General features: G+C 41.2%; 1 protein-coding gene across 1 annotated transcript in view; it reads left to right on the forward strand.

Annotated features, from left to right (window-relative positions):
* LOC135195636 (thioredoxin reductase 1, cytoplasmic-like) overlaps positions 1-27,897 on the forward strand; it is a 100,882-nt gene that overhangs the window by 37,117 nt on the left and 35,868 nt on the right. Inside the window, exons 4-5 of the mRNA XM_064221994.1 lie at positions 6,468-6,665; positions 16,930-17,109. Of these exons, the coding sequence (XP_064078064.1) occupies positions 6,468-6,665; positions 16,930-17,109 (378 nt within the window). The remainder of the gene's footprint in view (positions 1-6,467; positions 6,666-16,929; positions 17,110-27,897) is intronic.

A 27,897-nucleotide genomic window follows, 5' to 3' on the forward strand; every position in this document is an offset into this window, starting at 1 on the left:
GAAGGACGTTTCTCTTCCGATCAAGAGATCTAGGCGCCGCTCTTCAGAGGATCGTTCTCCTCTTTTTAGGTGGTCTCCTTCATATGGGGAGTTTTCGTATGAAGGTAGGGGCTCACATGAGCGCCCTCGCTCTCCTGGCTCTCTTTCGACTTCAAGGCGCCAAACATCGGTCGGACGGTCTATGGAGAAAGAAGTTTTTTCTCCAGATTGGATTCCCGCTTCCGGTAAGCGCACTGCGCCTACACATCACGCTATATCTTCGACTCCCTCGCGTGGGACTTCTCCTCAGCAGCCTCAAGAACCTAGAAGGCGCCCTTCTACAAGTAGGCGTTCTTCTTCCAGATGTCGCTCTCCTCGAGTGTCAGATCGTGACTTCTCTCCTTACAGGCGTCAAGAGTCTGGTAGGAGCCGTGCGCCTGATAGGCGTCCTGCTGTTAGCCGCTCCCCGCAAGGTAGGCGCCAAGAGCCTACTGCACGTCGATCTCCTAGTAGGCGCTCATCTCTTTTAAGGCGTCCTACTCCTGATTATTCTCCTCGGGGCAGACAACAAGAGTCTTTCAAGCGCCCTTCTCCGTGTAGGCGCTCTCCCTCTTCTAGACGCACTACTCCTGACCGTTCGTCTCTTGGTAGGCACCAGGAACCTCGCAAGCGCCCTTCTCCAGGTAGGCGCTCGTTAGCTTTGAAGCGCCCTTCTCCTGAATGTTATCCTCTTGTTAGAGGTCAAGAGTCTCGCAAGCAGCCTTCTCCTAGTAGGCGCATTTCGCCTTCCAGTCGAACTTCCGTTGATCGTACTCAACTGGACAAGAATAGAGAGCCGCGCAAGCGCTCTGCTCCCGATAGGCGCTCTTCTCCTGGCAGCCGCTCGCCTCAGGATAGGCGCACAGAGTCTGGTAGGCGCTCGCCTCCTCGTAAGCGCCCTGTGGATGTATCCAAGGATTCTCGGGGTAGGAGCCCTACCTCTCCTTCTGCTGAGATTCCGTCTACCTCGAAGAGGGAGTCTCATTGTAGACAACCAGATCTTCTCATCGTTCTCCAGTGGATGTGAACTCTTCTACGAGAAGGCGCTCTCCAACCTCTCGCTCAGCTCCTACTAGGATCCCTTCGTCACCTAAGGATCTTCCGCGCTTGCCTCGACAAGACGTCCTAGAAGGTTCGGATGAGGAACCGAACACTTCTGCTGCTGTGTCTTCTTACAAGAAGCTTACAGAGCTACTTTTGCAAGTTTTTGGGGATTCCCTTACTCCTACGGCTCCTCCTTCTCCTCACTCACTTTTTTCAACGGCGAAGACAGCGAAGAGTTCTTCTTGTGTGAGGATGAAGCCAACTCTTTCAATGAAGAAGGCACTGAGGAGTTTTGGTTCCTGGATGGCTTCCAAAGAAGAAGCAGGGAAAACGATGTTCGCTTTTCCTCCTTCGAAGTTATCAGGACGCGCTGGTTTCTGGTACGAAACAGGAGAGTCCTTAGGATTGGGTCTACCGTCTTCGGCTGATTCGGATTTTTCGGCGCTGGTAGATTCTACGAGGAGAGCTGCCCTTAACTCTGCAAAGACGACTTGGGCAATGAATGAAGTAGATCACATGCTGAAAGGCATGTTCAGAGTGCTGGAGGTATTTAACTTCCTTGAATGGTCGTTGGGAGTCCTAGCCAAGAAGATGGAAGTGCCAGAGTCCTTTTCTCCAGAACATCTCATGTTTGTTTTGTCTTGTATGGACAAGTCGGTAAGAGACGGAGCGAGTGAAATCGCCTCCCTGTATGGGGCCGGGATCGTGAAGAAGAGGTCCGTTTATTGTTCCTTCTTAACGAAGTCTGTCTCCCACGCCCAGAGGTCTTCTTTGCTGTTTGCTCCTCTGTCCGCTCAGTTGTTCCCTAAACATCTAGTGCAGGACATTTCGAGATCGCTTTCGGCTAAAGCCACCCAGGACCTTTTGGCACAGTCTGCAAGAAAACCTCGCCCTTCCTTCCCTACCAAGGCTAAGAAGGAAAAGTCAAGTGTTCGAGAACCCTTTCGAGGGGCTTCTTCCTCAAGAACCTCTACGTTTAGAGGTCGTAGACCTTCAAGAAGGGGTAAGACTTTCGCCAAGTCAGTTAAAGCCCCCAAATAACTTGCAAGTCCTTCAAACAACGGTGGGCGCCAGACTCTTAGAATTTGCAGAAGTCTGGGCCCAGAAAGGGGCGGATCTTTGGACCCTTTCAATTTTGAGGAGAGGTTACCTCATCCCTTTCGTCGCAAGACCTCCCTTGACGACCACCCCAAGGGAGCTGACGGCCAGGTACAGAGACCCCATCATGAATCAAGCTCTCCATCTAGCAGTAGATCAGATGCTGGAGAAGGGGGCTATCAAACTAGTGACAGACCATCGTTCATCGGGCTTCTACAACCGCCTTTTCCTAGTTCCGAAGTCCTCAGGGGGATGGAGACCGGTGTTGGACGTAAGCGCCCTGAACTTCTTCGTAGAAAAGAAGAAGTTCATGATGGAAACACCTTCATCAGTGCTGGCAGCACTTCGTCCAGGGGACTGGATGGTTTCCTTGGATTTACAGGACGCTTACTTCCACGTACCGATCCATCCTTCCTCGAGGAAGTTTCTCAGATTCATGATGGGGGGGAAAATTTTTCAGTTCAGGGCTCTGTGTTTCGGCCTCTCGACGGCCCCTCAAGTGTTCACGGGGATCTTGAGAAATGTAGCTCAATGGCTTCATTTGAAAGGGGTGAGGATATCCATGTACCTCGACAATTGGCTGATAAGGGCCAATTCAGAAGATCGTTGTTTGAAGGACTTACAAGTAAATAACACTAGAATTGACGAAGGCGTTGGGACTTCTCGTCAATTTCAAGAAGTCGTCACTAATTCCCGAACAAGTGTGTGTGTATCTCGAGATACAGATGAACTCTGAGTTTTCGGGCTTTTCCCTCTCAGGAAAGGATAGCCCGAGGATTCGAGAGAGTAACAACCTTCCTAGGGAAAGAAGTATGCACAGTGAGGGAGTGCATGAGTCTGCTGGGGACGCTGTCCTCGCTGGAGCAATTCGTTTCCCTAGGAAGGTTGCACCTGAGACCGCTCCAATTCTTTCTTCATCGGAATTGGAGTCGTCGTTCTCAGGATTTGACGTTCTCCCTGTCGTTATCCCAGGACGTCAAGAAACATCTCTTATGGTGGACAGATCCCAACCTCTTTGCGAAGGGACTGTCTCTTCAATCCCAGACCCCCAACCTGGTGTTGTTCTCCGACGCGTCGGACACTGGGTGGGGGGCGACTCTGGGAACTAGCGAAGTGTCAGGTACCTGGGTGGGGGACCAGGTAGCCTGGCACATCAACAGAAAGGAGTTGATGGCTGTGTGGTTGGCTCTGAAAGCTTTCGAGCCCAAAGTCAGATCGGTAGTGCAGGTCAAAGCGGACAACACTACAGCTCTGGCATATATCAGGAAACAGGGGGGGACGCATTCCTTCTCCCTGTGCGAGACAGCAAGAGACCTTCTTCTGTGGGCGTAAGAAAGGGGAATCAAGCTTCTCACCAGGTTCGTGCAGGGAGAAAGGAATGTAAGAGCAGATCTCCTCAGCAGGAAAGATCAGGTCCTTCCCACAGAGTGGACCCTTCATTTGGATGTATGCCAGAGCCTGTGGAAGTTATGGGGCAGGCCACACATAGACCTCTTTGCCACGTCAAAGAACAAGAGACTGGATCCTTACTGCTCTCCGATATCGGATCCAGAGGCATTAGCAATAGATGCTCTTCTTCTAGACTGGAGCGGACTCGACGTCTACGCGTTTCCCCCCTTCAAGATCCTGGGGCTAACCATAAAAAAATTCGTAGAGTCCGATTCAACGAGAATGATCTTAATCGCTCCCTTTTGGCCGGCCCAAGAATGGTTCACAGAGGTACTGGAATGGTTAGTGGACCTTCCAAGATCGCTCCCGCTAAGGAGCGATCTACTCAGACAACCCCACTTCGACAGGTACCACAAAAATCTCCTCGCTCTCAGTCTGACTGGCTTCAGACTGTCCAAAGTCTGGTCAGAGCGAAAGGCTTTTCAGCAACAGCTGCTAAAGCAATCGCAAGAGCGAGGAGACCTTCCACCTTGAGTGTATACCAGTCAAAGTGGGATGTCTTCAGACGATGGTGCAAGAGGAAGAACATTTCCTCTTCTAGTACCTCTGTGACCCAAATGGCGGATTTCCTAATTTTTCTAAAAGAAGAGTGTCATCTTGTTGTGTCAACTATTAAGGGATACCGCAGTATGTTGGCGGCGGTATTTCGGCATAGAGGCTTAAATATCTCCGATGATAAGGACCTGCATGATCTTATTAGATCATTTGAAACCATTAAGCGTCCTCATGTTGTACCGAACTGGAATCTAGACGTAGTTCTACTCCTTGGATCGTCTAGATTCGAACCTCCTGGCTCAGCCTCTTTCAAGGACCTGACGAAGAAGGCTCTCTTCCTTTTGGCCCTAGCTACAGCTAAGAGGGTGAGTGAGCTCCAAGCTATTGAGGGCAATGTCGGGTTTAAGGAAGATTCTATGGTGTGTTCGTTTCTTCCAGGGTTTCTTGCAAAGAATGAAAACCCATCACGTCCTTGGCCCAGGAGCTTTGAAGTTCGTGGTTTATCTTTTCTGGTAGGGGAAGAGCCTGAAAGAACTCTTTGCCCTATGTGAATTATGAAGTATTATCTTAAGAGGAAGGAACAACTTAAGGCTAATCAAGATGTGCTTTGGTGCTCCGTAAAGGACCCCACTCGGCCCATGTCGAAGAATGCTCTTTCCTTCTTCCTGAGAAGTCTTATTACAGAGGCACATGTTGCCTGTAAGGAAGAGCATTTTAGACTACTGAAAGTGAAAGCTCACGAGGTGAGAGCCATTGCAACTTCGCTTGCATTCAAGAAAAATGTCTATGCGGAACTTGATGGAGGCGACTTTTTGGAGATGCCAATCGGTTTTCGCAAACCACTACCTACGTGATGTAAAAATCACGTATGATAAATGCTTCGCCTTGGGCCCTTTCGTATCGGCGGATTCGGTGCTGGGGCAGGGAGCTGAAACTTATCCTGTGTAAATTTTTTATATGTTACCCTATATTTTGTATTTGTGTTTTTGGTTGTCTGAAAGAGGTTGCAGGAGGCACCTCTCTTTGTCGTAATATTAACCCTTTGTATTTTGGTTAGGTGGTCTGGTGGGTTTTGGCTCCTTGCAGAGGTAGTGGTAAGGATCTGTTATGTAAGTGGACAAGGTCCCTTTAACAGGATCCGACTTGGATTCTACCACAATAGGGGATCACATATCCCAGTGGTAGATCCGAGAGTCTTCAGCAACAGGTCACGTCCTAGCTGTAGCTCTCCAGGCAATGCAGACTCAGAGACAGTATCTATGAAGTCTTCATCCTGAAAAGGTGAGAACCAAGGTTTTTATATCCTACAACATTAGTTGTTTCCCGTCTTACCTGTATTATTTAGCTGTCTCTTACCCTCCACCAAGGGTGCCAATCAGCTAAGTATATATCTGACAGGGAAGTTCATGTACAAAAATGATATTGTTAAACTACAATAAAGTTTTGTACATACTTACCTGGCAGATATATACGATTAATGGCCCACCCAGCCTCCCCTCAGGAGACAGGTGGAAGAGAAAAATCTGACAAGCAAGGGGGATTGGTTCGTACACCCGCCACCCAGCTGCGGGTAAGATAGACCACCTGACCTACCTGTCGCGTGTGCCGCGAGATTTGAAATTCTGTCGGGAACGTCGGAGACTATAGCTAAGTATATATCTGCCAGGTAAGTATGTACAAAACTTTATTGTAGTTTAACAATATCATGTTCGTTTTCAATGTAAGTTTTTAACATTTAAAGCCTTTAAGTAGCTTTACTTAGTGCACGTTACATTAGTATGCTGTGCTGGTAGTATATTATTTTGTATTTTGTATTATTTTAACATTTGTTTCTATGTGAATTGGCACTTTTCTGTAGATTTGTATTTTTATGCATGATGGTTGAGCACAGGAACTATGTACAGTGTGTAAAACTCTGCAGTACATAGTATAATATTAGTCTTACAAAGATTTTTTTTTTTTTTACCATTTTTAAGTTTTCGAATTTTATAATGTACATCCCATGTTATTTTACATATTTTAACTTTTTTTTAAATGTTATTTGCCTTTTATTTATGTATAAACAGATGTAAGTCATTTTAAATTTGTTGCTATATGTTGAAATGACTTAACTGGAAATAATACTGTTGGTGATGTCTGTTAACTTATTACTTTTGCTCTTCACTTTCTAGATTTGTGTATGATATAAACTGTTGAATAATGTGCTTGACAGGTAGTATAGGCTAAATCATTATTGTGTTGAATTTCAGCTTTTTTTCTGGAGTTCTCTGAAAATTGAAGTTATGAATGGAAATTTACATTTTGAATGGCAGAGTGGAGTATTCCTCACATTAATTGGAATAAATTGTAATCTTTTTCTTCAGATTGTTATTGGAGGTGGCTCAGGGGGTTTGGCAGCATCCAAGCAAGCTGCTGATCTTGGAGCTAAAGTTGCTGTCTGTGACTTTGTTACCCCAACCCCAAAAGGTACAACTTGGGGTCTTGGAGGTACTTGTGTCAATGTAGGGTGTATTCCAAAGAAGTTAATGCATCAAGCTGCTATTTTGGGACATGAACTTAAGGTATGATTTCAATGTAAATGTTTGTTCTTTCTTAGAAATCCTATTAGAAATCCTAGAAAATTTAAGAATTGATGTTTTTTCTTGTATTTGTAAAAAAGGATATATACTTGAGCTATCTGTCTCAACATCTTTTATCCATTCTCTTGGTCTGTTTAAAGCATGTACAAATGTTCCTCAGTTACTTTACTTTAGTCACTTGAGGAAACAAATTGCTGAAACAAAGGTTTTTATCTTTTGCAGTCACCATATTTCTTTCTTTTTTTTAGATTTGTGGAATAGCTTTTTGTTATCTATTAATTTTTATGGACAGTTTTAACTATCTGTGTACTAGTTTTAAGTATTGTGTGTATTATGCACATAGTTTAATTGGTACTCTGGCTTATAATTACTGTGATGTTAGAAATATTCCATATTTTTAACATCTTAAAATTCATTGTAAGTGAAATAGTATCATGTTTTTTTGCTCTTAAGCATATAAGTGGTACAGTAATACCTTGACATACACGAGCCAGCCTCCGAGCAAAATTTTCCATTGAGATACAAGCACAATATTGAGATATGAACACGCTAGATGGCAGCGACTTCCATACACATTTCCCGAGCATCTCCTGTGTTGTGTTTGTGTTATTTACGTGATTTTTACTTTATTTGTGGATATTCTTTGTAATAAGTGATGGGTCCTAAGAAAGTGAGTGGTAAGGTTGGCAGTGAGAAGAAAAAGGCATGATGACTATGGAGTTAAAGCATGAAATTATTGAGAAACATGAGCGTGGTGTCCGCGTGGGTGAGTTGGCACATGATTATGAGTGGAGTACACACCGTTGTTAGCCACTATTGTCTGTCTCGATGGTAAGAACTATATAAAACTACATTTTATTTCATATCTCAGTAATCATTTATTATATCATTTTGTGTGTGTTTGTACAGTATGTCTATACAGTATAGCAATTAAAAACATATTTTTTCTATTATTATTAACATTGGTTTTAGTGTTTTTAGGGGGCTGGAACAGATTGAGTTTTTGTCAGTTATTTTATATGGGAAAAATTGAATTGAGATACGAGCAAATTGACTTGCGAGCTCGGTATACTCGTATCTCAAGGTATTACTGTACATATATTGTTTTTTGGATGTTATTTAGTTTCAAAAGTCATTTAATTTTTTAAGGTGTCCTTGTATTTTCTGTGCTGCATATTTATAAATATAAGTGTTTCAAAGTTATGGTTCAGTTTACTTGGAGACCATACAAAAGTTTCCATTTAAATTATGACTCCCTATTCATTACCAAAGTGGACAGTAGCTGTCAAATGTAAATCAGTTTGTCAATCTTACATTAATTCATTTGAGGTGAATCTTACCTACTGTTAAAGTTAGAGTGGCTGCCTGGAAGGTCTAGTTCACCTGTTCTCCACCAGGTGTGTTTCGAATTTTTAGCTCATGTCAGAATTCTCGTTGCTGCCATTAGGTGTAGACAATTATTGGTATTTTGTGAATTTTGGCTGGTTTCTCCTGTCACGGTACCGTAATTTTAATCTTCCTAGGATATCTTCCACCAGAAGCAAATCTACTAACATCACGTTATGTGGGAATGATTTCTGTGTAAGCAGGATGCCTAATTTTAAGGTAGATTAGCATAATGTTTGTACCACTGCAGGGGTACAGAGTGTAATGAATGCAGGGATTAGCTTAAGGATCTTATTGTTAAAGTATCAGATATAGGAAAAGTAGGGAAGCAGATAGATTGGAGGAGCAGTTAAGTAGGTCATGGCATAAGCTTCCTTTTCTTCCCTTCTTGGTGAGCCTTCGCCTGTAGTTAGCCCTAATCAGCCAATGGTTTTTTCCTATGCTAGGTTGAATACTAATACGTATCTAGTTCTGACATTTCCTCTTTAGCTATGACTTGCGCTCCCGTTTAGGTTCAGGAAAAACATATTGAGGAACTTAAATAGGATGTAAGCCTTATTCTAGAATCTGTTAAAGGTTTAACTGAATTTATTATAGGGAAAGGGAACCATTCCAAGTGCCCCCCCATATTGAACGTTCATTTTCGCATTCCCTTGGTTATTCTAAGTTCTTGTCTGCTAGCCCTTTGTCGAAATGAACTTGTTCGTTCTTTGCATGCTTTTTCTTCGGCTATCGACAAATCTCTTACTACTGCCTTGGTATGTTTCTTTCAAATTTACAATGTTTATAGTATCTAAGGTTCTTTCAAAGCTAGATATTATTTTAGATTCAGAGCTTTCTTATGATGTGCCGTATAGGAATGCTTTAAAGTATATGTTGGTTTGCTTTTGGACGATGCGGGAGAGTTATTGTAACTGCTCTCCCCCACCTTCCAATCTTTCCCTTTTTTTTTTTTTTTTTTTGTGCCTCCTTTTTATTTCCATCAGCTGACCTTTGGACATAGCTGAGTTACTAACTCCATAAGTCGCTTAAGACTGTCTCCCTTTCATTGAGTCGTGGACATGATACAATACTCGGCTGCTGGTGCTTTTTATCGACAAGTGTCCCGTCCTGTCGCCAGTTGTTGTAAAGAAAGAGCAATCCTTTAGGCTTTTGTTTACCTATTGTTGGCAGCTGTCTCCTCCTGTCGCCCTCTGGCGGAAGAAGAGTTTGAATTGGAGAAACTCCTTTGGTCTGGTCAGCGTTTGTTGCAACCTTATGCTTTGCTGTATCCTCATTTAGTTGAGGAAAGAGGCCACATAGAGAGTCTCTCTCTTATCTTAGCGTATTTCAGCATCCTTTAAATATTTGGAAAAGAGAACCTAAGCTTTTTCCTTCAATTAGAGCGAGTTTAACTTTAAATGTACCTGGACACGCAAAGCTCCCTTTAGGTCTGCCATGGCTTGTCTGCTTGTTTCTAATAAAGTTGTGGAGAGCCTGGGTCCGCCTCTTGCGATAGTCTTTCTCTTTCCTATGGGGAGACGAAGTCATGACTGACTGGTGTTTTGGACATGCTGATGGAGTCTCGGTCTAGGTTGTTGAGTTGTCACCTTTTACTCAGTGTAGGCGCCAGCTTAGCGAGTTTATGAAGCTAGCTTTAAGATTCTGGTGCCAGTGGCAGTTTAGCCAGGAAAAGAGTTAACTCATTTCTGATGCTGCAAGCTAATGTCCTCATGCTTATATGTGCTTACTTAGTTTGGTAGAAGTGAGAACACTTTTGCTTCTGTCTGCTTATGCAGCTCAGATTAAGGCGATAAGGGAGTATCTATTGGTTCAGTCCTGTTTTATACCTTTTGGAGACATTTGCAGACCTCAGGTTCTGGTAGATGGACAGTTGCAACCTTCTGGCATGATTGGAGAGACTAGGGACCAATACCTTACATGGTGGAGATGGTGAAGGGGAGTTAAGATCCTTTTTGGTTGCCCTCCACTGGTTTAATCTCCTGCTTATAGCTGTTCCTTTGTTGTCTTCAGCAGAAGTGTCTCTTTCCTTAGCAGGAGGTTGTATTAGAGAGAATGAATGGAACAGCCAGCAATTCACTGGGATTTTACCTGTCTTTCTAGCTCCATAAGCAATTGAAAATAGGCAGTCATTCTTGGACATTTTGAGACTGAATAACAGGAAATGTCTGTCCCCGTACTTTTGGTTTTCTATAATGGTTTTGTGTGCCTTTCTAAGAACAGTCAGACTTGTGGTAGATATACAGAAATATATTCCTCTTTACCAGTACATCTTCAGTCATGAAAGTTCCTTCAAGATGTTTATGTGTACTTTGTTTAGTGTACAGCACCTCTATAAGTATTGCCAGGGATTTTGTCGCCCATAGGTGGATGGTGTCGATTTTTAGGAGTAATAATTTTTTCTACTGAATCACTGGTTCAAGTTGGCCAACTCTGTAAACAGTATTCTAAAGGCCAAGCACCTGTTGCTTCACCTGACCCAGTTTTCATGCATTACGATTTTTAGTTCTCTAAATCCTCATTCTTATCTAGTGATATGGGGATGATACTTAATTGTGCAGGCTTGTCTGTTAGACATGGCTAGTTCCTTCAAGATGTTTATGTGTACTTTGTTTAGTGTACAGCACCTCTATAAGTATTGCCAGGGATTTTGTCGCCCATAGGTGGATGGTGTCGATTTTTAGGAGTAATAATTTTTTCTACTGAATCACTGGTTCAAGTTGGCCAACTCTGTAAACAGTATTCTAAAGGCCAAGCACCTGTTGCTTCACCTGACCCAGTTTTCATGCATTACGATTTTTAGTTCTCTAAATCCTCATTCTTATCTAGTGATATGGGGATGATACTTAATTGTGCAGGCTTGTCTGTTAGACATGGCTAGGTTCTTGCTTCTTGAAGAATTTTAGGCCAGAAGGAAGCTTCCTATATGGTAAGGGCTAATTAGGAATATGGCCTCACTGGTGATTTTATCAGATAATCAGGCTAAATGTACAACCTTGGCGTAAGAAATTACGACTTACTACAGCTAGTTGTCGACTTAAGACTGCAATTGGTTACGATCAACCGGTCATAAGACGATTTGGACATAAGTTGGCCCATATTAATTTACCCTCAGAATATTATACTAGCCCAGCCTATACTATGATAATCAGTACCATCTTTACATATAGGGTAGCCTAGCCTACACTACACTATACTTTATACATATTTGGCATACTAATTATTAATTTCAGCTAATTCTCTAGGTTCAATGCACATTGGCTTATGATAATTCAGTACAAAGAGAAATTAAATTACATTAACAAGTTAGCCTCACGTATACGATGATGATAATATCATGGTACATTGTATACATACGAATAGAGTAGCCTAGCCTACAGTATACTGTATACTACATATACAATATAATTCAGTAATTTATTAATATAAGCCAATTTTGGGGGTTCATTGCATTCTGACTGTGATATATCAGTAGAAAAAAAAAAAATAGGACTCAAAACAGGAATCAGATTCAGACCAACATTGGCATAATTGAGCGACCAGTGTTTTGGTTTGGAAATCAGCTGATGGCGAATACAAGTTTATTTCGCCGTATTTAACTCAGTTCGGAGCGACTTGCCTTGCTTCTAGTTAGCATAAAATATCTAGATACTTTACTTATATGAGACATGCGCTGAATAATCCCTATGGATTCCAGCGCTTGGCTTCAAGCCTAAATTTTATATTCATATTCCTATATGAGACAAGATAATTTGTCATTATATGACGTGTTTTTAAGTCAAAATATGAATTTAATACGTCTCGTGAACTAAATTATTTTTTTTTGTAACAGATTGTGTTGTGGGCATGTTTATTATGTAAAAATATATGTGGTTCCTTCCCTATTTTCACTCTATTTTATTGTAGTATGAGCTTTATCGTTACGTTACTTATCTTTTAGCGTGAAAACAACAGTAAAATGTGTTTTTTCAAGACCGGAAGTTTCGATTAAAATGATTTTCTCTCATTTTTATCTACGGTTGAATGTGGTGGCATAAGTTTACTGGAGTTATATCCTTGTTGCTGATCCACGATAATAGTCATTAGGAGCTTGAAAAGTGAGCTGCGTGTGTGGAGAGGTGGGAGCTGGGGAAAAACTGTCATATGTTCAGCTGGGCATAACTCTTCCTTGCTCACATCCATTCTCAGTCGTTTTAGTTGTGGGTGGTCGTAAAGTCGATCAATCGTAAATTGTATAGATCATAAGCTGACAACTAGCTGTAACTTTATTTTAATTTATAAGTAATCCAGAACCATCTTTGTTGCCAGGTTCTGTAGGAGGGACTCTGGAACCAAAAATTGGCTATTTTGTTCTTAAGCCTACATCCAGGTTTTTCCCTTTGTCATTCAACACAAAACAAAGTTTTAACTAACATCATTACACTTTCATACTACATTTGGTAAAACTTTCTAGCTGTCAGGACAGTGAAGGACCATCAGAGATGCCTAGCAGGTTTATCCCTAGTCAGAAACAGTCTGTGGGAAGTTTGCTGATTTGAGTGAAATTAACTACACATTATTTGTTTGATCATTCATTCTATAGAAGGACAGTATTTTGGCAATTGGGAATGAAAGAACAAACTACCTGCAGTTGGCTTTTACATCTGTAAGTTAAGCAGTTGCTGTGGAGCTCCAACAGGAACACCAAGATGATTACTATTCCTCTGATGGCCCTCAGACTTGAGCAGTGGATGTGTTTCCTTAATGTGGCTTGATTCAGACTCCTATGCCTCCCTCTTGTATCTCAAATTAATATTGAGCAATTTCAAGTTCAAGAGATGCTTAGCATCTCCTGTGTTCAAGAAATGCTTAGCATCTCCTGTAGAGCCTTTAGCCTCAGAGCAAATGATTTTCAGAATTTCTAGCACTCTTGGTAGATGTCTCTTATTCTTCCATTAAGAGGAAATCGATTTGACCATACAATTCCATGCAATTCCAGTAACTTATGCATCTCCTTAACCGCATGGAGATGCTAGAATGTCCCTGCCCACTAAGGGGATTTTCAAGTTATCATAGGATCTATCCTTAATCAAGTGGAAAACAACTGTGGCCTAGTGTCAGAAACAGCAGTCTGTTTATTGGTAAGGGTGCCATTCTAGAGGAATTTTCAGCACCTGGAACCTTGTAGACATCAATGTTTATCTGCTTTTTTAGAGATAGTAATACTTTTTACTGTCTGCTTTCAAAGTTATCGTTGCATTCTTTCCTTGGTATTGCATCATGTGCTTTTAGATATCACTGAGGATCACCACCGTAAGGCTTTGAGACTGAAGCTCCTTCACCTCTATATCAATCGCTCTCTGGAGTTTAAATGCAGGCCTAAACTTTCTCTGAATTATTTACTATGAAACCTTTTATTTAGCACTGTTGGCAGTTAATGAGTAAAATTATTGCAGACACCCTTCTTTAAGCTCTGCTATAGGGAATGCTATTTTATCTTTCTGCCTTAGAGCTGAGGGTGATGTTAAGGCTATGTTTTACAGAGAAAGAATTTCAATGTAACCACCTTAGTGGAGAAGAAAGGAAATGCTTCTCAGTCCCTTTGGGGCATTTAAACTAATCAGATAGGTTAAGCCTGGAAGAGGTAGTTATCCATTTAAAAAACCTGGAACATCTTTATCAAAGGTTAACCGTGGAAGAAGCAAAGTTAACCTTTCCTTTTGTGGTTTTAGGAAACTTAGATGTCATTGTCAAAGGTTAAGCCTGGAAGAGGCAAAATGTTTTGTGGTTTTAGAAAACCTAGCTGTCTGCCAATAGATAAGCCTGGAAGAGGTAAAGTTAACCTTTTCTTTTGTGATTTTAAAAACCTAGAACGTCTTTTGTCAAAGAACACAAGGTCATCTGTGACATATTTGATTAGGCTATTGCATGAGAACTAGCTCCATATCTAACTTTGTTGAAGATAAACATTCATAATGTGAGCAGCAGTTGTAACTTTATTTAGTGTTATGTCAGTTTGTTGCTTCAGGATAGCATTGATTTGGCGCAGTAGAAGTGCAATTTGGTTTTTCTCCACTCACTAACTATAGTATGCAGAATTATGTTTGAAACAGTAAAGCCCTTAATCTGCTACTTCTAGTAGGTAGTCTTTTCCTGAACCGAAGAAAGAGCAATCCTGTAGGCTCTCTTGTTTAAATCCTGGGTTTTAATATTTTGGGGAGCGTGAGGGTACAATTTTTGTATAGGATCTTTCCTTTACATCATAAAGGTATTAATTTTAAGTGACTTGTCATTTTATAGGGCTTTTGGACCCAGGCACTTGGGGTCCCTTCACACTGCTTCTGTTTCATTTTGACTGAATTGAAGTGTTTTCTTTACAATGCTGCTCTTTTTTGCACATGTATGAGAGCCTTGCACCCTGAATGGAATCCAACTTCTGGTGGTAGTAAAATCCAGAAAGGATTCCGGATCAGGTAAGAATGTTTTGGGTTTCATGAGAGAAACCTTTAGCTTGATTGGCTGAGCAGATTTTTGTCTAGGTGCACTACTCACTGTCTTCTACTTAATGTGGGAATTGGCTAACTTTAACAGTAGGTAAGATTCATCTCAAATAATATAAATTTTCATAATAGAATTTATTATTTGAATACTTACCTACTGTTAAAGTAGCCCCCACCCAGCCTCCCCACAACTTAGTGGGCTGTCAAGGAGATTTCTGACATGAGCTAAAACGTTCGAAACACACCTGGTGGAGAACAGGTAAACTAGACAGTCATCCAGGCAGCCATTTGATTTTTTTGTTTGAATGCCGACTCGCCTAATCATTACAGAGATATAGCTAACTTTAATAGTAGGAAAGTATCCAAATAATAAATTTTATCATGAAAATTTAGATTCTGTAAAGTTTGGTACAACATTTACCAAATCTTTTTAAGTAACTCATCTCAAAGGCCCAGGAGGTAGTATCCAAAGAAGTATTATGGAATCTCTTGCTGCTAAAAGAAAAGTGCCATCGGTGCACCTAATGCTGTGAAATGTAGGCATTGCGTAAGGTTCTTTGCAGTATGCCTTCGGCCCCTAGCTGCAATCCCTTTTGATCCTTTTACAATACCCTTTTTCATATCTCTTGCTTCCATCTTACTTTCTACCCTATCCTAACAATTGTTTCATAGTGCTACTGCAAGGTTTTCCTCCTGTTACACCTTTTAAACAATTTACCTACTCTCAATTTCCATTTCAGCATTCAGTTCTTATACCCACCCAAACTAGATGGCTAACTGTCATTGTATCTGTCTGGAGTAGTCTGTGTATATGAAGAAAATTCTTTCAGAATGGCCCACGCTACCATTGTTAGGTTAACAGTTGAGGGATACCCCTGTAAGGGGGATAATACATTCATATTCATTGCAGAACTGATAGCTTTCTCCCAAACTTTGGATCTTCTGTAAAAATTTAAGCAAAAAGTATTCTTTATTTTATTCAGATACCAAAGTGCGTTGGAATCGCGGAGTAAGTTTAATAGTACTTAATTTTATCTCTGAGCTCAAAAGGCTGGAGTACAGCTTCTTCACCTTGTGCAGCTATAAGTCTATCCATTATTTGCTGGGCTTTTGCACTTTTTGGAATTAACGTACAGTATAGGAGAAGACAGACAAGGATACAAGAATTGCCCCATTACCTGAAGTTATAAGTATTTAGAAGGTTCCCATATTGTGATAGGAAGTATTAGTCATATACATTATAGCATAAGGAAATGGCAGAGAGATTTCATGATATTTAAGGGGTATGCCAACCACCAGATTTTGAGGACTTATCAAATTTTAGTTATATTAACAGTTTTCAACAGTTTTGTCTAAATAAGCACCCTGAAGGGATAATGCTAAAAAAAAAAAAAAATTTATATTGGTGTATCGACAATTTTGTTCATTGCTTGTGAACCATAAATTGTAAAAATTCTTGAACCATAAATTCTAAAAATACTTGTAAAAATGCCTGTATGAATAATTCTGGATAGGATCAAGGAAGTTATACACTGTTTTGGGCTACTTTATGTAAAAATGCCTGTATGAATAATTCTGGATAGGATCAAGTAAGGTATACACTGTTTTGGGCTACTTTATGTATACATAAACAAATCTTGAAGTGTTGTTGCTAAAAAAATGTTTAGATTGGTTCATGGACAAATATGTTCATTACTTGTATGGCACTGTAAATGACAAATTGTAAAAAATGAAAGAAAGTCTGTCTGCATAATCCTGGATAGGATCAAGTGTGAGTTGTACACCGTTGTGGAGTGTTTTACATATACGTACATAAACATAACTTGAAACATTATTACTAAAAAAAATTTTTTTAGATTGGTTTATAGACAATTTTGTTAATCGCTTGTATGGCACTCTGAATGACAAACATTTTGTTCATCGCTTGTATGGCACTCTGAATGACAAATTGTAAAAAAAATGAGAATGTCTGTATGAATAATCCTGGACAGGATCAACTTTTGAGTTATACACTGTTTTGAACTGTTTTACATGTAAATGTACATCTTAAAAAGTTCTTGCTAATCGAGATTGGTTCACAGAAAATTTTGTTCATCACTTGTATGGCACTGAGAATGACAAATTGTAAAAAAGCCTAGTTAAAGAATGTCCAAAAAATTTAAAGAAAATGATTGTCACCCAATAAAATATCCCATTCTCTATAGCTGTAGCATCATAGAGAAAACTGATCATAATGATATAGGGATAACTTGCTTGTGATATAATTATTTTTTTCAACTGCAAAACAAATGAGCTTAGAAGTTGAATTTCTAAATTTCTCCCGCAAGAGAATTTTTATTATTAGTTGTAGAATATGTAAACCTTTTTATAACTGTTTTCAGGATTCCCGTGAATATGGTTGGGGAATTCCCGAGGATGTAACTCATGACTGGAGTAAGATGGTTGAAGCAATTCAGAGTCATATAGGTTCCTTAAACTGGGGCTATAGGGTAGCCCTTAGAAACAAGAAGGTGGATTATTTGAATGCTTATGCAACTTTTGAAGATCCTCATACTTTGCGTGTAAGTATTTCTTACCCTTTAAACATTTGCATTCTTTCTTATTTTTGGCAAAGCTTATTAACTATTTTTTTAAATGTGATCTTTAATTTAATGTTCTTAGTTAGCAGCTGATATATAATTTGTTTTGTATGAAATAATTAATCTGCTGAGAGCTAGATACCTACTCACAATTAATTAACTCTGCATTACTTGAGTTCCCCTGTCAAATTATTTATGTCCCAAGTTCACTCTTTTCATGCTGAGTGCATTCTTGCATAGTTTATATTTATTTTGATGGGTGGTACATAGAAATTTAATTCCTAGTAAAGCAAGCTGATTTTTGTTAGTTCAAAGCTGAATAGTTGTACATATAGTTTAAAGCTGCATGGTTTGACAAATGCACATGCACTGTATCATACATTCAGAAAAGAAAAACAAAAAAGTCCCACTGTTGAGTTTAATTAACAGATTATTTTTTGCAATTGCCATAAAAATATATAACAGAAATATTTTAAATATATATATACTTTTGTTCGGTAAAAAAAAAAAAAAAAAAAAAAAATATCTTTGAAAATATTTTTGTAACAGGTTATGCATAGCTACTAACAGTTACTGTGTTATACAACAAAACTAAGTTACAGGAAAATTCTTATTTTTAATTGGAAAGGGAGACTTGGTTAGAAAATTGCCTAGTAAGTATTTTCATTGGCTTGTCAATGCAAAGTTTTTTTTATGGATAAGATACTAATTTACCCATCAAGCCCATTATTTATACATTGTGCTTAGGGGATATACAGTGAAACCTCAGTTTTTGTATACGTAATCCATTCCAGAACGTCCCATGAAGTCCTGAAACGTATGAAATCCGAAACATTAATTCCCATAAGGAATAATGTAAATACAATTAATGCATTCCAGACCCCCAAAAATATTAACAAAAATACAATTTATAGGGAATAAACGGTTTTACGTATAGAAAACAATGAGAAATAAATTACTAATTAAAAGAATAAATGAACATTTAACATCACTCTTACCTTTATGGAAAACACATGTTAGTGTATGGAAGACAAGAGAGGAGGGGAGGTTATTGTTTGGAAGGAGAATTTCCCTCCAGAAGGACTTCAGCTATCGTGGACCTATCTGAGGTTACTTTCCCTCTTTGTTTTTTTACTGGTACTAGGACCAGCTTGAGAGTTACTGGACCCCTGTATCATAACAAAACTGTCCAGAGACATTTGTTTCTGGCGTTTCTTCAAAATTTCCCTAAAGTTAAACACGGCATTTTCATTAAAGATGTTAGAGACATTGATTACGTCTTTGTTGGGATGATAATTCACCACAATTTTTCACATTTCTCCACTTTGCAAACATGTCTTTTATCCCTGAAATAGGCACATTATGTATGCCCATTTGCTTTCAGAATTTATCAAACCAGCCTCTGCTGGCCTTAAATTCACTAAAAGCAGCACTTACTGTAGGCAATTGTCTCACCAAGATCGGATTGCAGCATCCTTCAGCACTTTGCTATGAGTTCTTTCTTAAATTGTATAGTATTTCTCGTGTTTTTTTTTAGCACAAAAAACACAAAAACAACAAACACAAAAGCAGAGAATGGGTCACGGAAACACAGGATGCTTTGTTTGGGTGCTTGGTATGGGGCCTAGTCACGCAGTGTGCCTTGTAAGGATCTTTTCTGAGTGTGTGAAATCTGAGGATATGTATGAAACCCAACACAAAATTTCATCGGAAAAAGTCTACAAGAACCGAATCGTACAAAAACAGGTCCCCTGTAGCTACTTTGGGGTGAAAAAAAAAAAAAAAAAAAAAAAAAAAAAAAAAAAAAAAAAAAAAAAAAAAATTGAAATTTTAAACTGCTAGAATTCTTCCTAAAGCATTCAAGAATCCATTACAACTCATGGCAGAATAACTGTAACAGGTTATCTATAGCTACTAATATCAGTTACTGTACTATACAGTGAAACTAAGTTCTAGTAAGATTCTTTTTCTCAACTGGAAAGGAAGACTTAATCAGTAAAGCTAGTAATGATTTTCATTGGTCGGTCGGTGCAAATATTTTTGATAGGATGCTAATTTTGCCATCATTTTAAAGCTAATTATTAATACATTGTGTTAAGAGGGTAAAGCTACTTTGGGGTAAAAATATCAGAATTTTAAAAATCGGATAGAATATTTCCTAAATCATTCAAGAATACATTAAAACTCGTGGGAAATGCTGTAACTCTGTGTATGGGCTGTTACAGTGGTACCTCATTTGTCGAACATTTTTTATGTTGAACATACCGTTTTTCGACATGAAACATTGAAGAAAATTTTGTATTATTTGTCGAACAAATGCTCGTACTTTGAACAGATTGATATCTTGTTTATACTTGATTACTACATCTTAATAGAAAAACTGTATTAATATGTTTTTAATTTAATATATATAGTTATTGATAACCATATTTGACAAAATAAATAAAAGAATAAAGCATTTCAATTTTTAATATAGCATCAAAGATGTACAAAAAAGTACGATACCATGGTGACGTCGCACGCAGCTGACTTGAAACTGAGTGAGGGAGCGTTGATATTTTGAGGAGAGGAGAAGAGAGAGTAAGAATATTACTGTATTTATGTAAAAGCGATAACAATTCACATAAAGAGAATTTCACAATAATAAATTTAACATAATAAAATATAAAAACAATCAGATGCAATACAGAAACAATAAAAAGTGTCGTAATTGAGCCAGTTTTTGGTGCGCTGAGTAAGATGGTAGAGGTTAATTATATTCAACAAAATAATAAATGAATGAAAAAGCTTTTCACAATAAAATTTAGCATAAACGATTAACAAAATCATTCATCATTGAGGTGGTGCACAGCTAACTTGAGATAGAGGGAGGGAGTGTTTATATTTTTGATGAATAATGAATGAATGATTTTAAGTTATCATGCATCGTAATATTGTTGAGGAGAGAAGAGGGTAAAATCTTTACTATATGTACGTAAAAGGTACCAATTCACATATTAAAATAAAATGTTATTTCACAATAAATTTAACAATGATAAAACATGAAAACAATAATAATAAAAAATTAAAAAATAAATAAAACTTACTCAAGCCAATGTTGGTTGTACTGAGTGAGAAGATAGAGAGGAGAGGAGATGGAAGACAGGGTCAGGGTCTTCTTCCTACTGACTTAACAGGTGAGTTCAGATGATTATTAACCTGTTTCTTTTGCATACACTCGATTTGCCCAAATCACTTCTTTTTGTTACGGTAAAATACCTATCTAGTGACAATTGCTTTTTAAGATTTGTTTACCAATGTAAAAGTAACTCGGCTCCATAATAAACACACTTACACTGTGTTCAGACTCTTCGTGGTAATTTAGAGGCGCAGAAAGGCAATGAAGAAGGGGAATTGGAATTTTTGGGCTTTGATGAACTTGCTCCTGAAGAAGATGATGAAAAGGAGTGTATGTGTTGGTAAACTCCTTAACCTTAAGTGGAGGGGCAAGGACACAACTTAAATGTAGGTTCTAAATGTCTATTGTAGAAATATATACAAGATCCAGGGGACAAACAGCAGCCAGCTTAACAAACAGACAGAAGAGACGAGATTGCCTCACGAGGGCAATAATTACAATGTTGCCAATACTTAAATGTTGCCATATCATATTACTGGACTTAACATGGGATACTCTAATGGCGCGCAACATGTGAAATAATGTTTGAACATAATAATAACATAATAATACTGGTACATGTGAAATGCGTCTTTTTCATGTACCTACACCTCCCTCCCCCTCACGCTCGTAGTGCATTCTCGAGCGGACTCCTTTTCCATGAGTCTTTGGGAACGACGTGGGTTTACTGGAGGAATACTGACTAAGGACACTTTTTCTAGGTCCTGGCTAGGGGCCACAGGGACAGGGAGAAAGGGGTCACTATTAGTGGGTGGCACCAGGCGAAGAAAACGACGATTACGCCACCACACACGACCACTAGGGAGACGAATTTGATAGTCTCTTGACCTTCCATGACCCATGACCGTGCCAACTTTGTCCCAACGATGAGAGGTCGGGTCTTGAATCTGAACTTGCTGTCCGACACTCAACGTGGGTAAGGGGTGAGCATGCTTGTCGTACTTGGTCTTTACCTGCTTGTAACGAGCGGCAGCACGGCGGTCACAATCTTCGGTCTTGACCGGCCACTCCTTGGAGAATGCTTGAGGGTGGGCAGGGATACATGACCTGAGAGGACAGCCATACAGGATCTGGGCAGGAGAGCGTCCAGTAAAGTTAGGAGTATTTCTGAGCTCCAATAAGCCTCGGTCAAATGCTTCACAATCAATGTTTTGACGATGAGGTGCTTGATCGACTTCACAGCGGCTTCAGCGTGACCATTCGATTGTGGGTAGTGGGGTGAGGTTACCATGTGTCGAACTCCCCATCGCTTCATAAAATCCTTGAACTCTGCGCTGGTGAATTGGGGGCCTCCATCTGTCCTTAGGCGAAAGGGGACACCAACTTCACGGAAATAGCGGCGGAAGATCCTGATAGTATTGGAAGCGGTAGTATCGCCTTGGCAGGGTGCGACAACAGGCCATCCTGACAGGCGATCAACGACGACGAGGAAAGACTTCCCTGCAACAACAAAGAAGTCGGCTGAGACGGACTCGAAAGGTCTTGTCGGGTTGTCGTCATTCATTAGAGGTTCTTGCGGCTGAGATGGCTGCAATGTCTGACATGCCTCACAAGCTCTGACTGTGTTGGCAATATCAGAGTCAATGCCAGGCCAGAAAACTGACTGCCTTGCTCTGCGCTTGGTTGCTTCCACACACCTGTGGCTGTCATGCAAGTGGGACAAGGTGCGACGACGGAGAGCGGCAGGAACTACAACCCTTGCTCCATACAGGACAAGGTCACCATCGGCGTAGAGATCTTCACGTAGTTTCCAATAAGGAAGTAAGGAATTGTGAAGGTCATATCTGTTGCGAGGAAATCCTGATGTGACACAATCGAGTAGATGAGTATATGCAGGATCTGCTTTCGCTGCGTCACGAAGATCCTGAAGTATCCTGTCGGGATCCTGAGCTGGAGACTCGTCTGAAAGCGTAACGGCGTTCACAGCCATGACAGTTCGAAGATGAGCAGCGGAAGAAACACCCGAGATCTCGTCCTCCTGTGTGGGGTGGCTGACTGGGGCGCGAGACAATGCATCTGGGATGCACAGCAACTTACCCGCACGCCACACAGCTGTAAAGATGTAGGGCGAGATTTTCTCTTTGAGGCGCTGGAGACGAGAGTTCTCAATGGCATCCAGCGTATAACTGTTCAGAATAGGTGTGAGGGGCCGGTGATCTAAATATAGCCTACATTTCGACATTGCCCAGACAACGGCTAGCATCTCAAGCTCGATGGTGGCATATCGTGTCTCTGCGTCAGCGAGAAACCGAGAACCACACTGAACTAGACGCAGGTGTCCATTACCATGGTCCTGCAGGAGGGCATATCCAATGCCGTGGAGGCGTGAAGCGTCCGTCTGAAGAACAACAGGTAGGTCTGGGTCAAAGAGGGCGAGAACTGGTGGACTGGTGAGAGCTAACTTGACACGTTGGGGGGTCCAAACAAATGTTCTCTTGGAACTCATCAGGGGACGTAAAGGTTGGGCTGCAATGGAGATGTCAGGCGTGAACTCCGCTAACTGGTTGACCAATCCAATAAACGATCTGAGGTCTGTCAGGTTAGCAGGGGTTGGGAAATCCTTGATGGCACTGACTTTCTGCTTATCAGCTGAGATGCCATCTCCTGAGAGATTGTACCCACAGAAATTCACGGAGGGTGCAGCGACCACAAATTTATCCTTGTTGAGTGATCCCAGACTTGCGGCACCGAGTGAGCACTTCGTGGATACGATGAAGGTGTGTAGCGTAGTCTTCATCGTGGAGGAGAAGGTCGTCTATGACCTTAACACAGTTTTGGACACCTTGAAGGGCCATATCACCTCGCAGGCAGAAGGCGTCTCCAGTAGCTGCGAAGCCCATCAGTCCTCTGCAATGTATGAACCGACCATATGGCGTAATAAAGGTGGTTAAATGCTGATCTTCTTCTGCCAGTTCCATCTGCCAGTAACTATAGAGAGCATCAGCTGTGGTGAAATAATGAGCCTTCGGGCCTACACTGCGAATAGCGGCGTAGGGTGTGGGTGAAGGATGGGCTGGACGAGAAACCTGGCTATTCAACTTGGTCAGATCGACAGTGATTCGTACTCCTGTCCCATTCTTGGGAACGACGACGAGAGGGTGGCACCAAACTGACGGGTCATCACCAGCAGGTTTGATTATCCCTTGGGCCACCATGGAGTCAAGCTCTTCTTTGACTTGGTCCTTAAAAGCGAATGGAATCTGTCTTGGGGTGTGGATGGCAAAAGGCACTGCACCATCCTTAAGGTGGATTCTCATGGGAGGACCAGCCATAGGGTTGAGAGGAGCTGTCTTCAACTCTTCTTTCGAGACCAACACATCTTGAAACTTAAAGAAAGTATTCCTTTGCTGCTGAAGGTGATGTGGTCGCTGAGATGGGTAGCTCCTTGACTCTATTAACGTGTTTGACTTCTAGGTTTAGGGAAATCAGGAGATATTATGGCCAGTTCCTCACAATGACCATAGGATAAAAGTGGAAATTCCACATTTTCATGCACTTGAATCCTGGCGAGACAGGATCGCTTGCCTATTGTAAGGGTAGCTTGTAATATACCCAGAGCAGGTGACATTGGAGATCCATCCGCGGTGAACGTCACACTTTGCGGAGGCGTCTGCAAACAGCTCCTGGAGATACCCAATGTGTCAAGGTGCTGCTTTCCAATAACAGTGACATCGGCACCTGTGTCTGGTAACATGTCAATGCGAGACTTAACATCGCCAAATGACAAGAGGACACAGATAGGTTTGGGCGTCTTGGAAATGGTGCGAGGCGATCCTAGGCGACGACAGCTGGTCCTTGAATCTTGCGATTTGTTGTTGACTGAAGAGGCACCACTGTTGCTTGAAGTTCTGTCCTGACGAAGATTCTTCTTATTCTCCCTACAACACTTATGGAAGTGTCCAATGCGGTGACACAGACAGTACTGGACCTTGCTGGCAGGACACTTCATGGTCCTGGACCAATGACCAACGCAGTCGCAGCTTTTACAAGTACTGTTGGCTGCAGGGCATTTGTCTTGATCATGCTGACGAGCACAGTACTGGCACCAAGTTGCTGGGTTCGAGGGTTTCGGCGAAGGTGGATGCTTTCCACTTGACTTCTTGCTTCTCTTGTAGGCCGAAACAGCACACAGCTTATTGGGTGGGGCACGTATGGCAGAAGTTGCAGTTTTAGCCGCCTCATACGACCGACAGGTGGTGATGAAATCTTGCAAAGAAGAATTGGCATCCAAGGCGATCAACTTCTGAACCAAGTCCGCGTCTCGAATGCCCATCAAGATAATCATTTTCAGCTGGGTCTCTTCACATGCGACGGCGGTACCTGGGCATAAATCAACTTCTTCCGCAAGGCGTTGAAGTTTCACATAGAAATCAGCGAAAGATTCTCCTTCCGATTGCTTGCAGCTAAGTAACTCTCTTCAGCGAAGTACTTCATTCCTTAAACCCTTTATATGTGACTGTAAGGCGTCAAGGACTTCATCTACAGGCTTATCTGTAGAGGGAGATATTTGAAGTGTGTTCTAAAACATGCTGCGTTTCCAGGGTTAAACACATCCTCATCTGGATCATTTGCTTTTCCCGTGGAAGCTTAGAAAGATCCACCATGACAGCATAGTCATTCCACCGACGTCTCCATTCCCTGAACATCTGGAATGTTGCATCTGCCTTCAGTGGGGGTGGCGTTTGCGCGGTTGCTTTCTGTGGTGGTGGAAGAGAGGGTTGACTGGAGTTCGAAACCACCTCTGTGCCAGGTGTAAGGGTACCTGAATGAGAATGGATGATTGGTGCAAGAGTTTGCATTCTCCTCTTCTCTTCTAAGATCATCTTCTCTAAGGCAAATTGCTTCTTGTTCCCTTCTTCTTTCTTCTTCATGTTGTCTGTCTTGTCTTCTTGTTTCATCTTCCCTTCTTCTTCTCTCATCCTCATACAAGCGAGATTCCTCTAAAAACTTAATCAAAGCGAGGAAATCTGTCCCTGTAGCTTGAGAGGTAGATGGGGGCTGGTAGTGGGGGCTTAAGAGTGGTGGGGAGGAGAGACTGGATGCTCCAACACTCCCCCAACACTCAGAGTGTGGGCGCCCACATTACTGAATTGCCACTGTTCTGTGGGCTCTTCTAAATGGTCTGCAGGCGTACCTTTCAAGTCCATCATTATTGTCAATGTGCAGTGCGCAAGAATAAAGTTCCAACAAAATTATTAAAATTATCCCAAAACGTCTGATACAAGAATAATACAAGAATAATAAATAAAATTCGTTGAAGCATGAGTGTGTGCGTATGTGCGAGAAATACGTCAGCCAACGAGGGGACTATTGAGCGATAGTGTCTGCCTACGGCAGCTCACATCCAAGGCAAGGTTGCCAAGTCGACTGGATCAGACTCAGTCATCCCGTGACATGGCATGAGTGCGGGTGTGACGGTCGGTGCTCTGGCAAAGCCACAACAGAATAAATGCGTACTCAATAAAATAACATAAATCACTAGAGCACACAAAAAAGGCACTATAAAAGCACAATGCACTGCACAACACTTCACTGAGTACTTGAGGCACTACACTGCACATGACATAGAAGAATCAGCTGGGACACGAAAGCACATTTGAACTGAACATCCAATATGGCGACGACCGTCCGGTTCCCGATGTCCAAGTCTTGATAAACTTCACACAATACGACACTTCCAAAGTTCACTGCGCCATGTATGTGTTGGTAAACTCCTTAACCTTAAGTGGAGGGGCAAGGACACAACTTAAATGTAGGTTCTAAATGTCTATTGTAGAAATATATACAAGATCCAGGGGACAAACAGCAGCCAGCTTAACAAACATACAGACGAGACGAGACTGCCTCATGAGGGCAATAATTACAATGTTGCCAATACTTAAATGTTGCCATATCATATTACTGGACTTAACATGGATACTCTAATGGCGCGCAACATGTGAAATAATGTTTGAACATAATAATAACATCATAATACTGGTACATGCGAAATGCGTCTTTTTCATGTACCTACAAGGAGGAAGACACAACCGGGACCATCCTTAGCTCCTGAAGGTTTTCAGGTGAGCGAAGGATGGTTTCACTGCTTCACAGAAGTGGTTCCACCTTAAGTCTGTTTCCTTAGAAGGGGAAGCAGCATCGGCGGACAGAGGTGGCCACAAAATATCCTGAGACCTTCAAGAAGATTCTTCAGGAGAGAGGCTACCATCCAGAACAGGTGTTCAATATAGACGAAACTGGCCTGTTCTAGAAAAAGATGCTTTCCCAGACATACTTAATGAAGGATGTAGCTAAAGCCTCCAGATTCAAGGCACAGAAGGACAGGGTTACCCTCCTGATCTGTGGAATTGCAGCATCTTTATGCTGAAACTAGACCTCATTTAATAGGCTGCAAATCCCAGGGCACTCAAAAATAAGAACAAGGTATTGCTGCCTGTGTTCTGGATGCACAATCCCAAGGCCTGGATCACCAAAGTTTTTACTTAGTACTGGTTCCATCAAAGCTTCATTCCTCAAGTTAGCCAATACCTGAGCGACTTGGGCATGGGGTTCAAAGTCTTTTATTACAACACACTGAGAACTCCCTCCAGCTCCTTGTTGATGCATTGGACTGCAACTGAATTTATGCTGAAGGAATATTGGCATAAATTCACAATTGCCACGTGTTTATCTGTCATCGACCGGTTGTTGAAGGAGATGAAGGAGCAGATCCTGACCACATGCTGGAGTAAGTTGTGGCTGGATTGTGTGCAAAATTATCAGGGCTTCTCTCCAGAAGAAATACAATGTTTGGCCATCAATAGGGCGGTCCAGTTGGCGATGATCCTTGCTGGTGAAGGCTTTGGAGACATCACTGAGGAAGAAGTCAGCAAACTCATTGATACCCACTCTGACCCCCTGACTGACCAGGACTTGAAGAACTGATGTCTGCAGTGAAGAAGATTCACCAGGTTCAGCAGAGAAGCAGGATCAGGAGGCAGTGGCCCTGACTTTGGAACGGCTATCCCAAATTAGGAGGATGATAGATGACGTACGGGAGTTTGTTCCAACATGGGATCCTTATATAGAATGCTCCTTGACGTTTTTAAATATCCTTGATATGGCATTGGAGCCCTATAATCAAGCCCTCACCACCATGAAGAAGCAACAACAGCAGCTGCCAATCATGATGTTCATCACTCATATTAAGAAGGACCCTCCAAAGTAGTGCCTCTTGAATCCCCTGAGTTAGTGCCTCCCAAAGTGCCACCTGAAGAAGGTGAAGAGGCGCCCTTAGAGGAGATCTAACTCTTCATTCATCGGAGTGCACAGCAAATTCATCATCTAGATGGCTTTAATAGTAACTAGTATGTGAAAGAAAATGTGCTTGGCTGAATACTTATGGGGGGACTGGATTATATTCACTTGTTCATAACTAAGTCATATAATACATAAAAAAATGTTTATGGTTTACTTTGAAATATTATTTTTAGGAATAGTTTGGTGTTGGAACACTCAAGATAGGCAGATATATACATTTTTAAAGGGGAGTTTCAACTATTCGGGGTTTTGAGCTATTCGAATACTGGGGGTCCACTGTACTTTACTTTCAC

Source organism: Macrobrachium nipponense, chromosome 16 (genome assembly GCF_015104395.2).
Source record: "Macrobrachium nipponense isolate FS-2020 chromosome 16, ASM1510439v2, whole genome shotgun sequence".
Lineage (NCBI taxonomy): Eukaryota > Metazoa > Arthropoda > Malacostraca > Decapoda > Palaemonidae > Macrobrachium > Macrobrachium nipponense.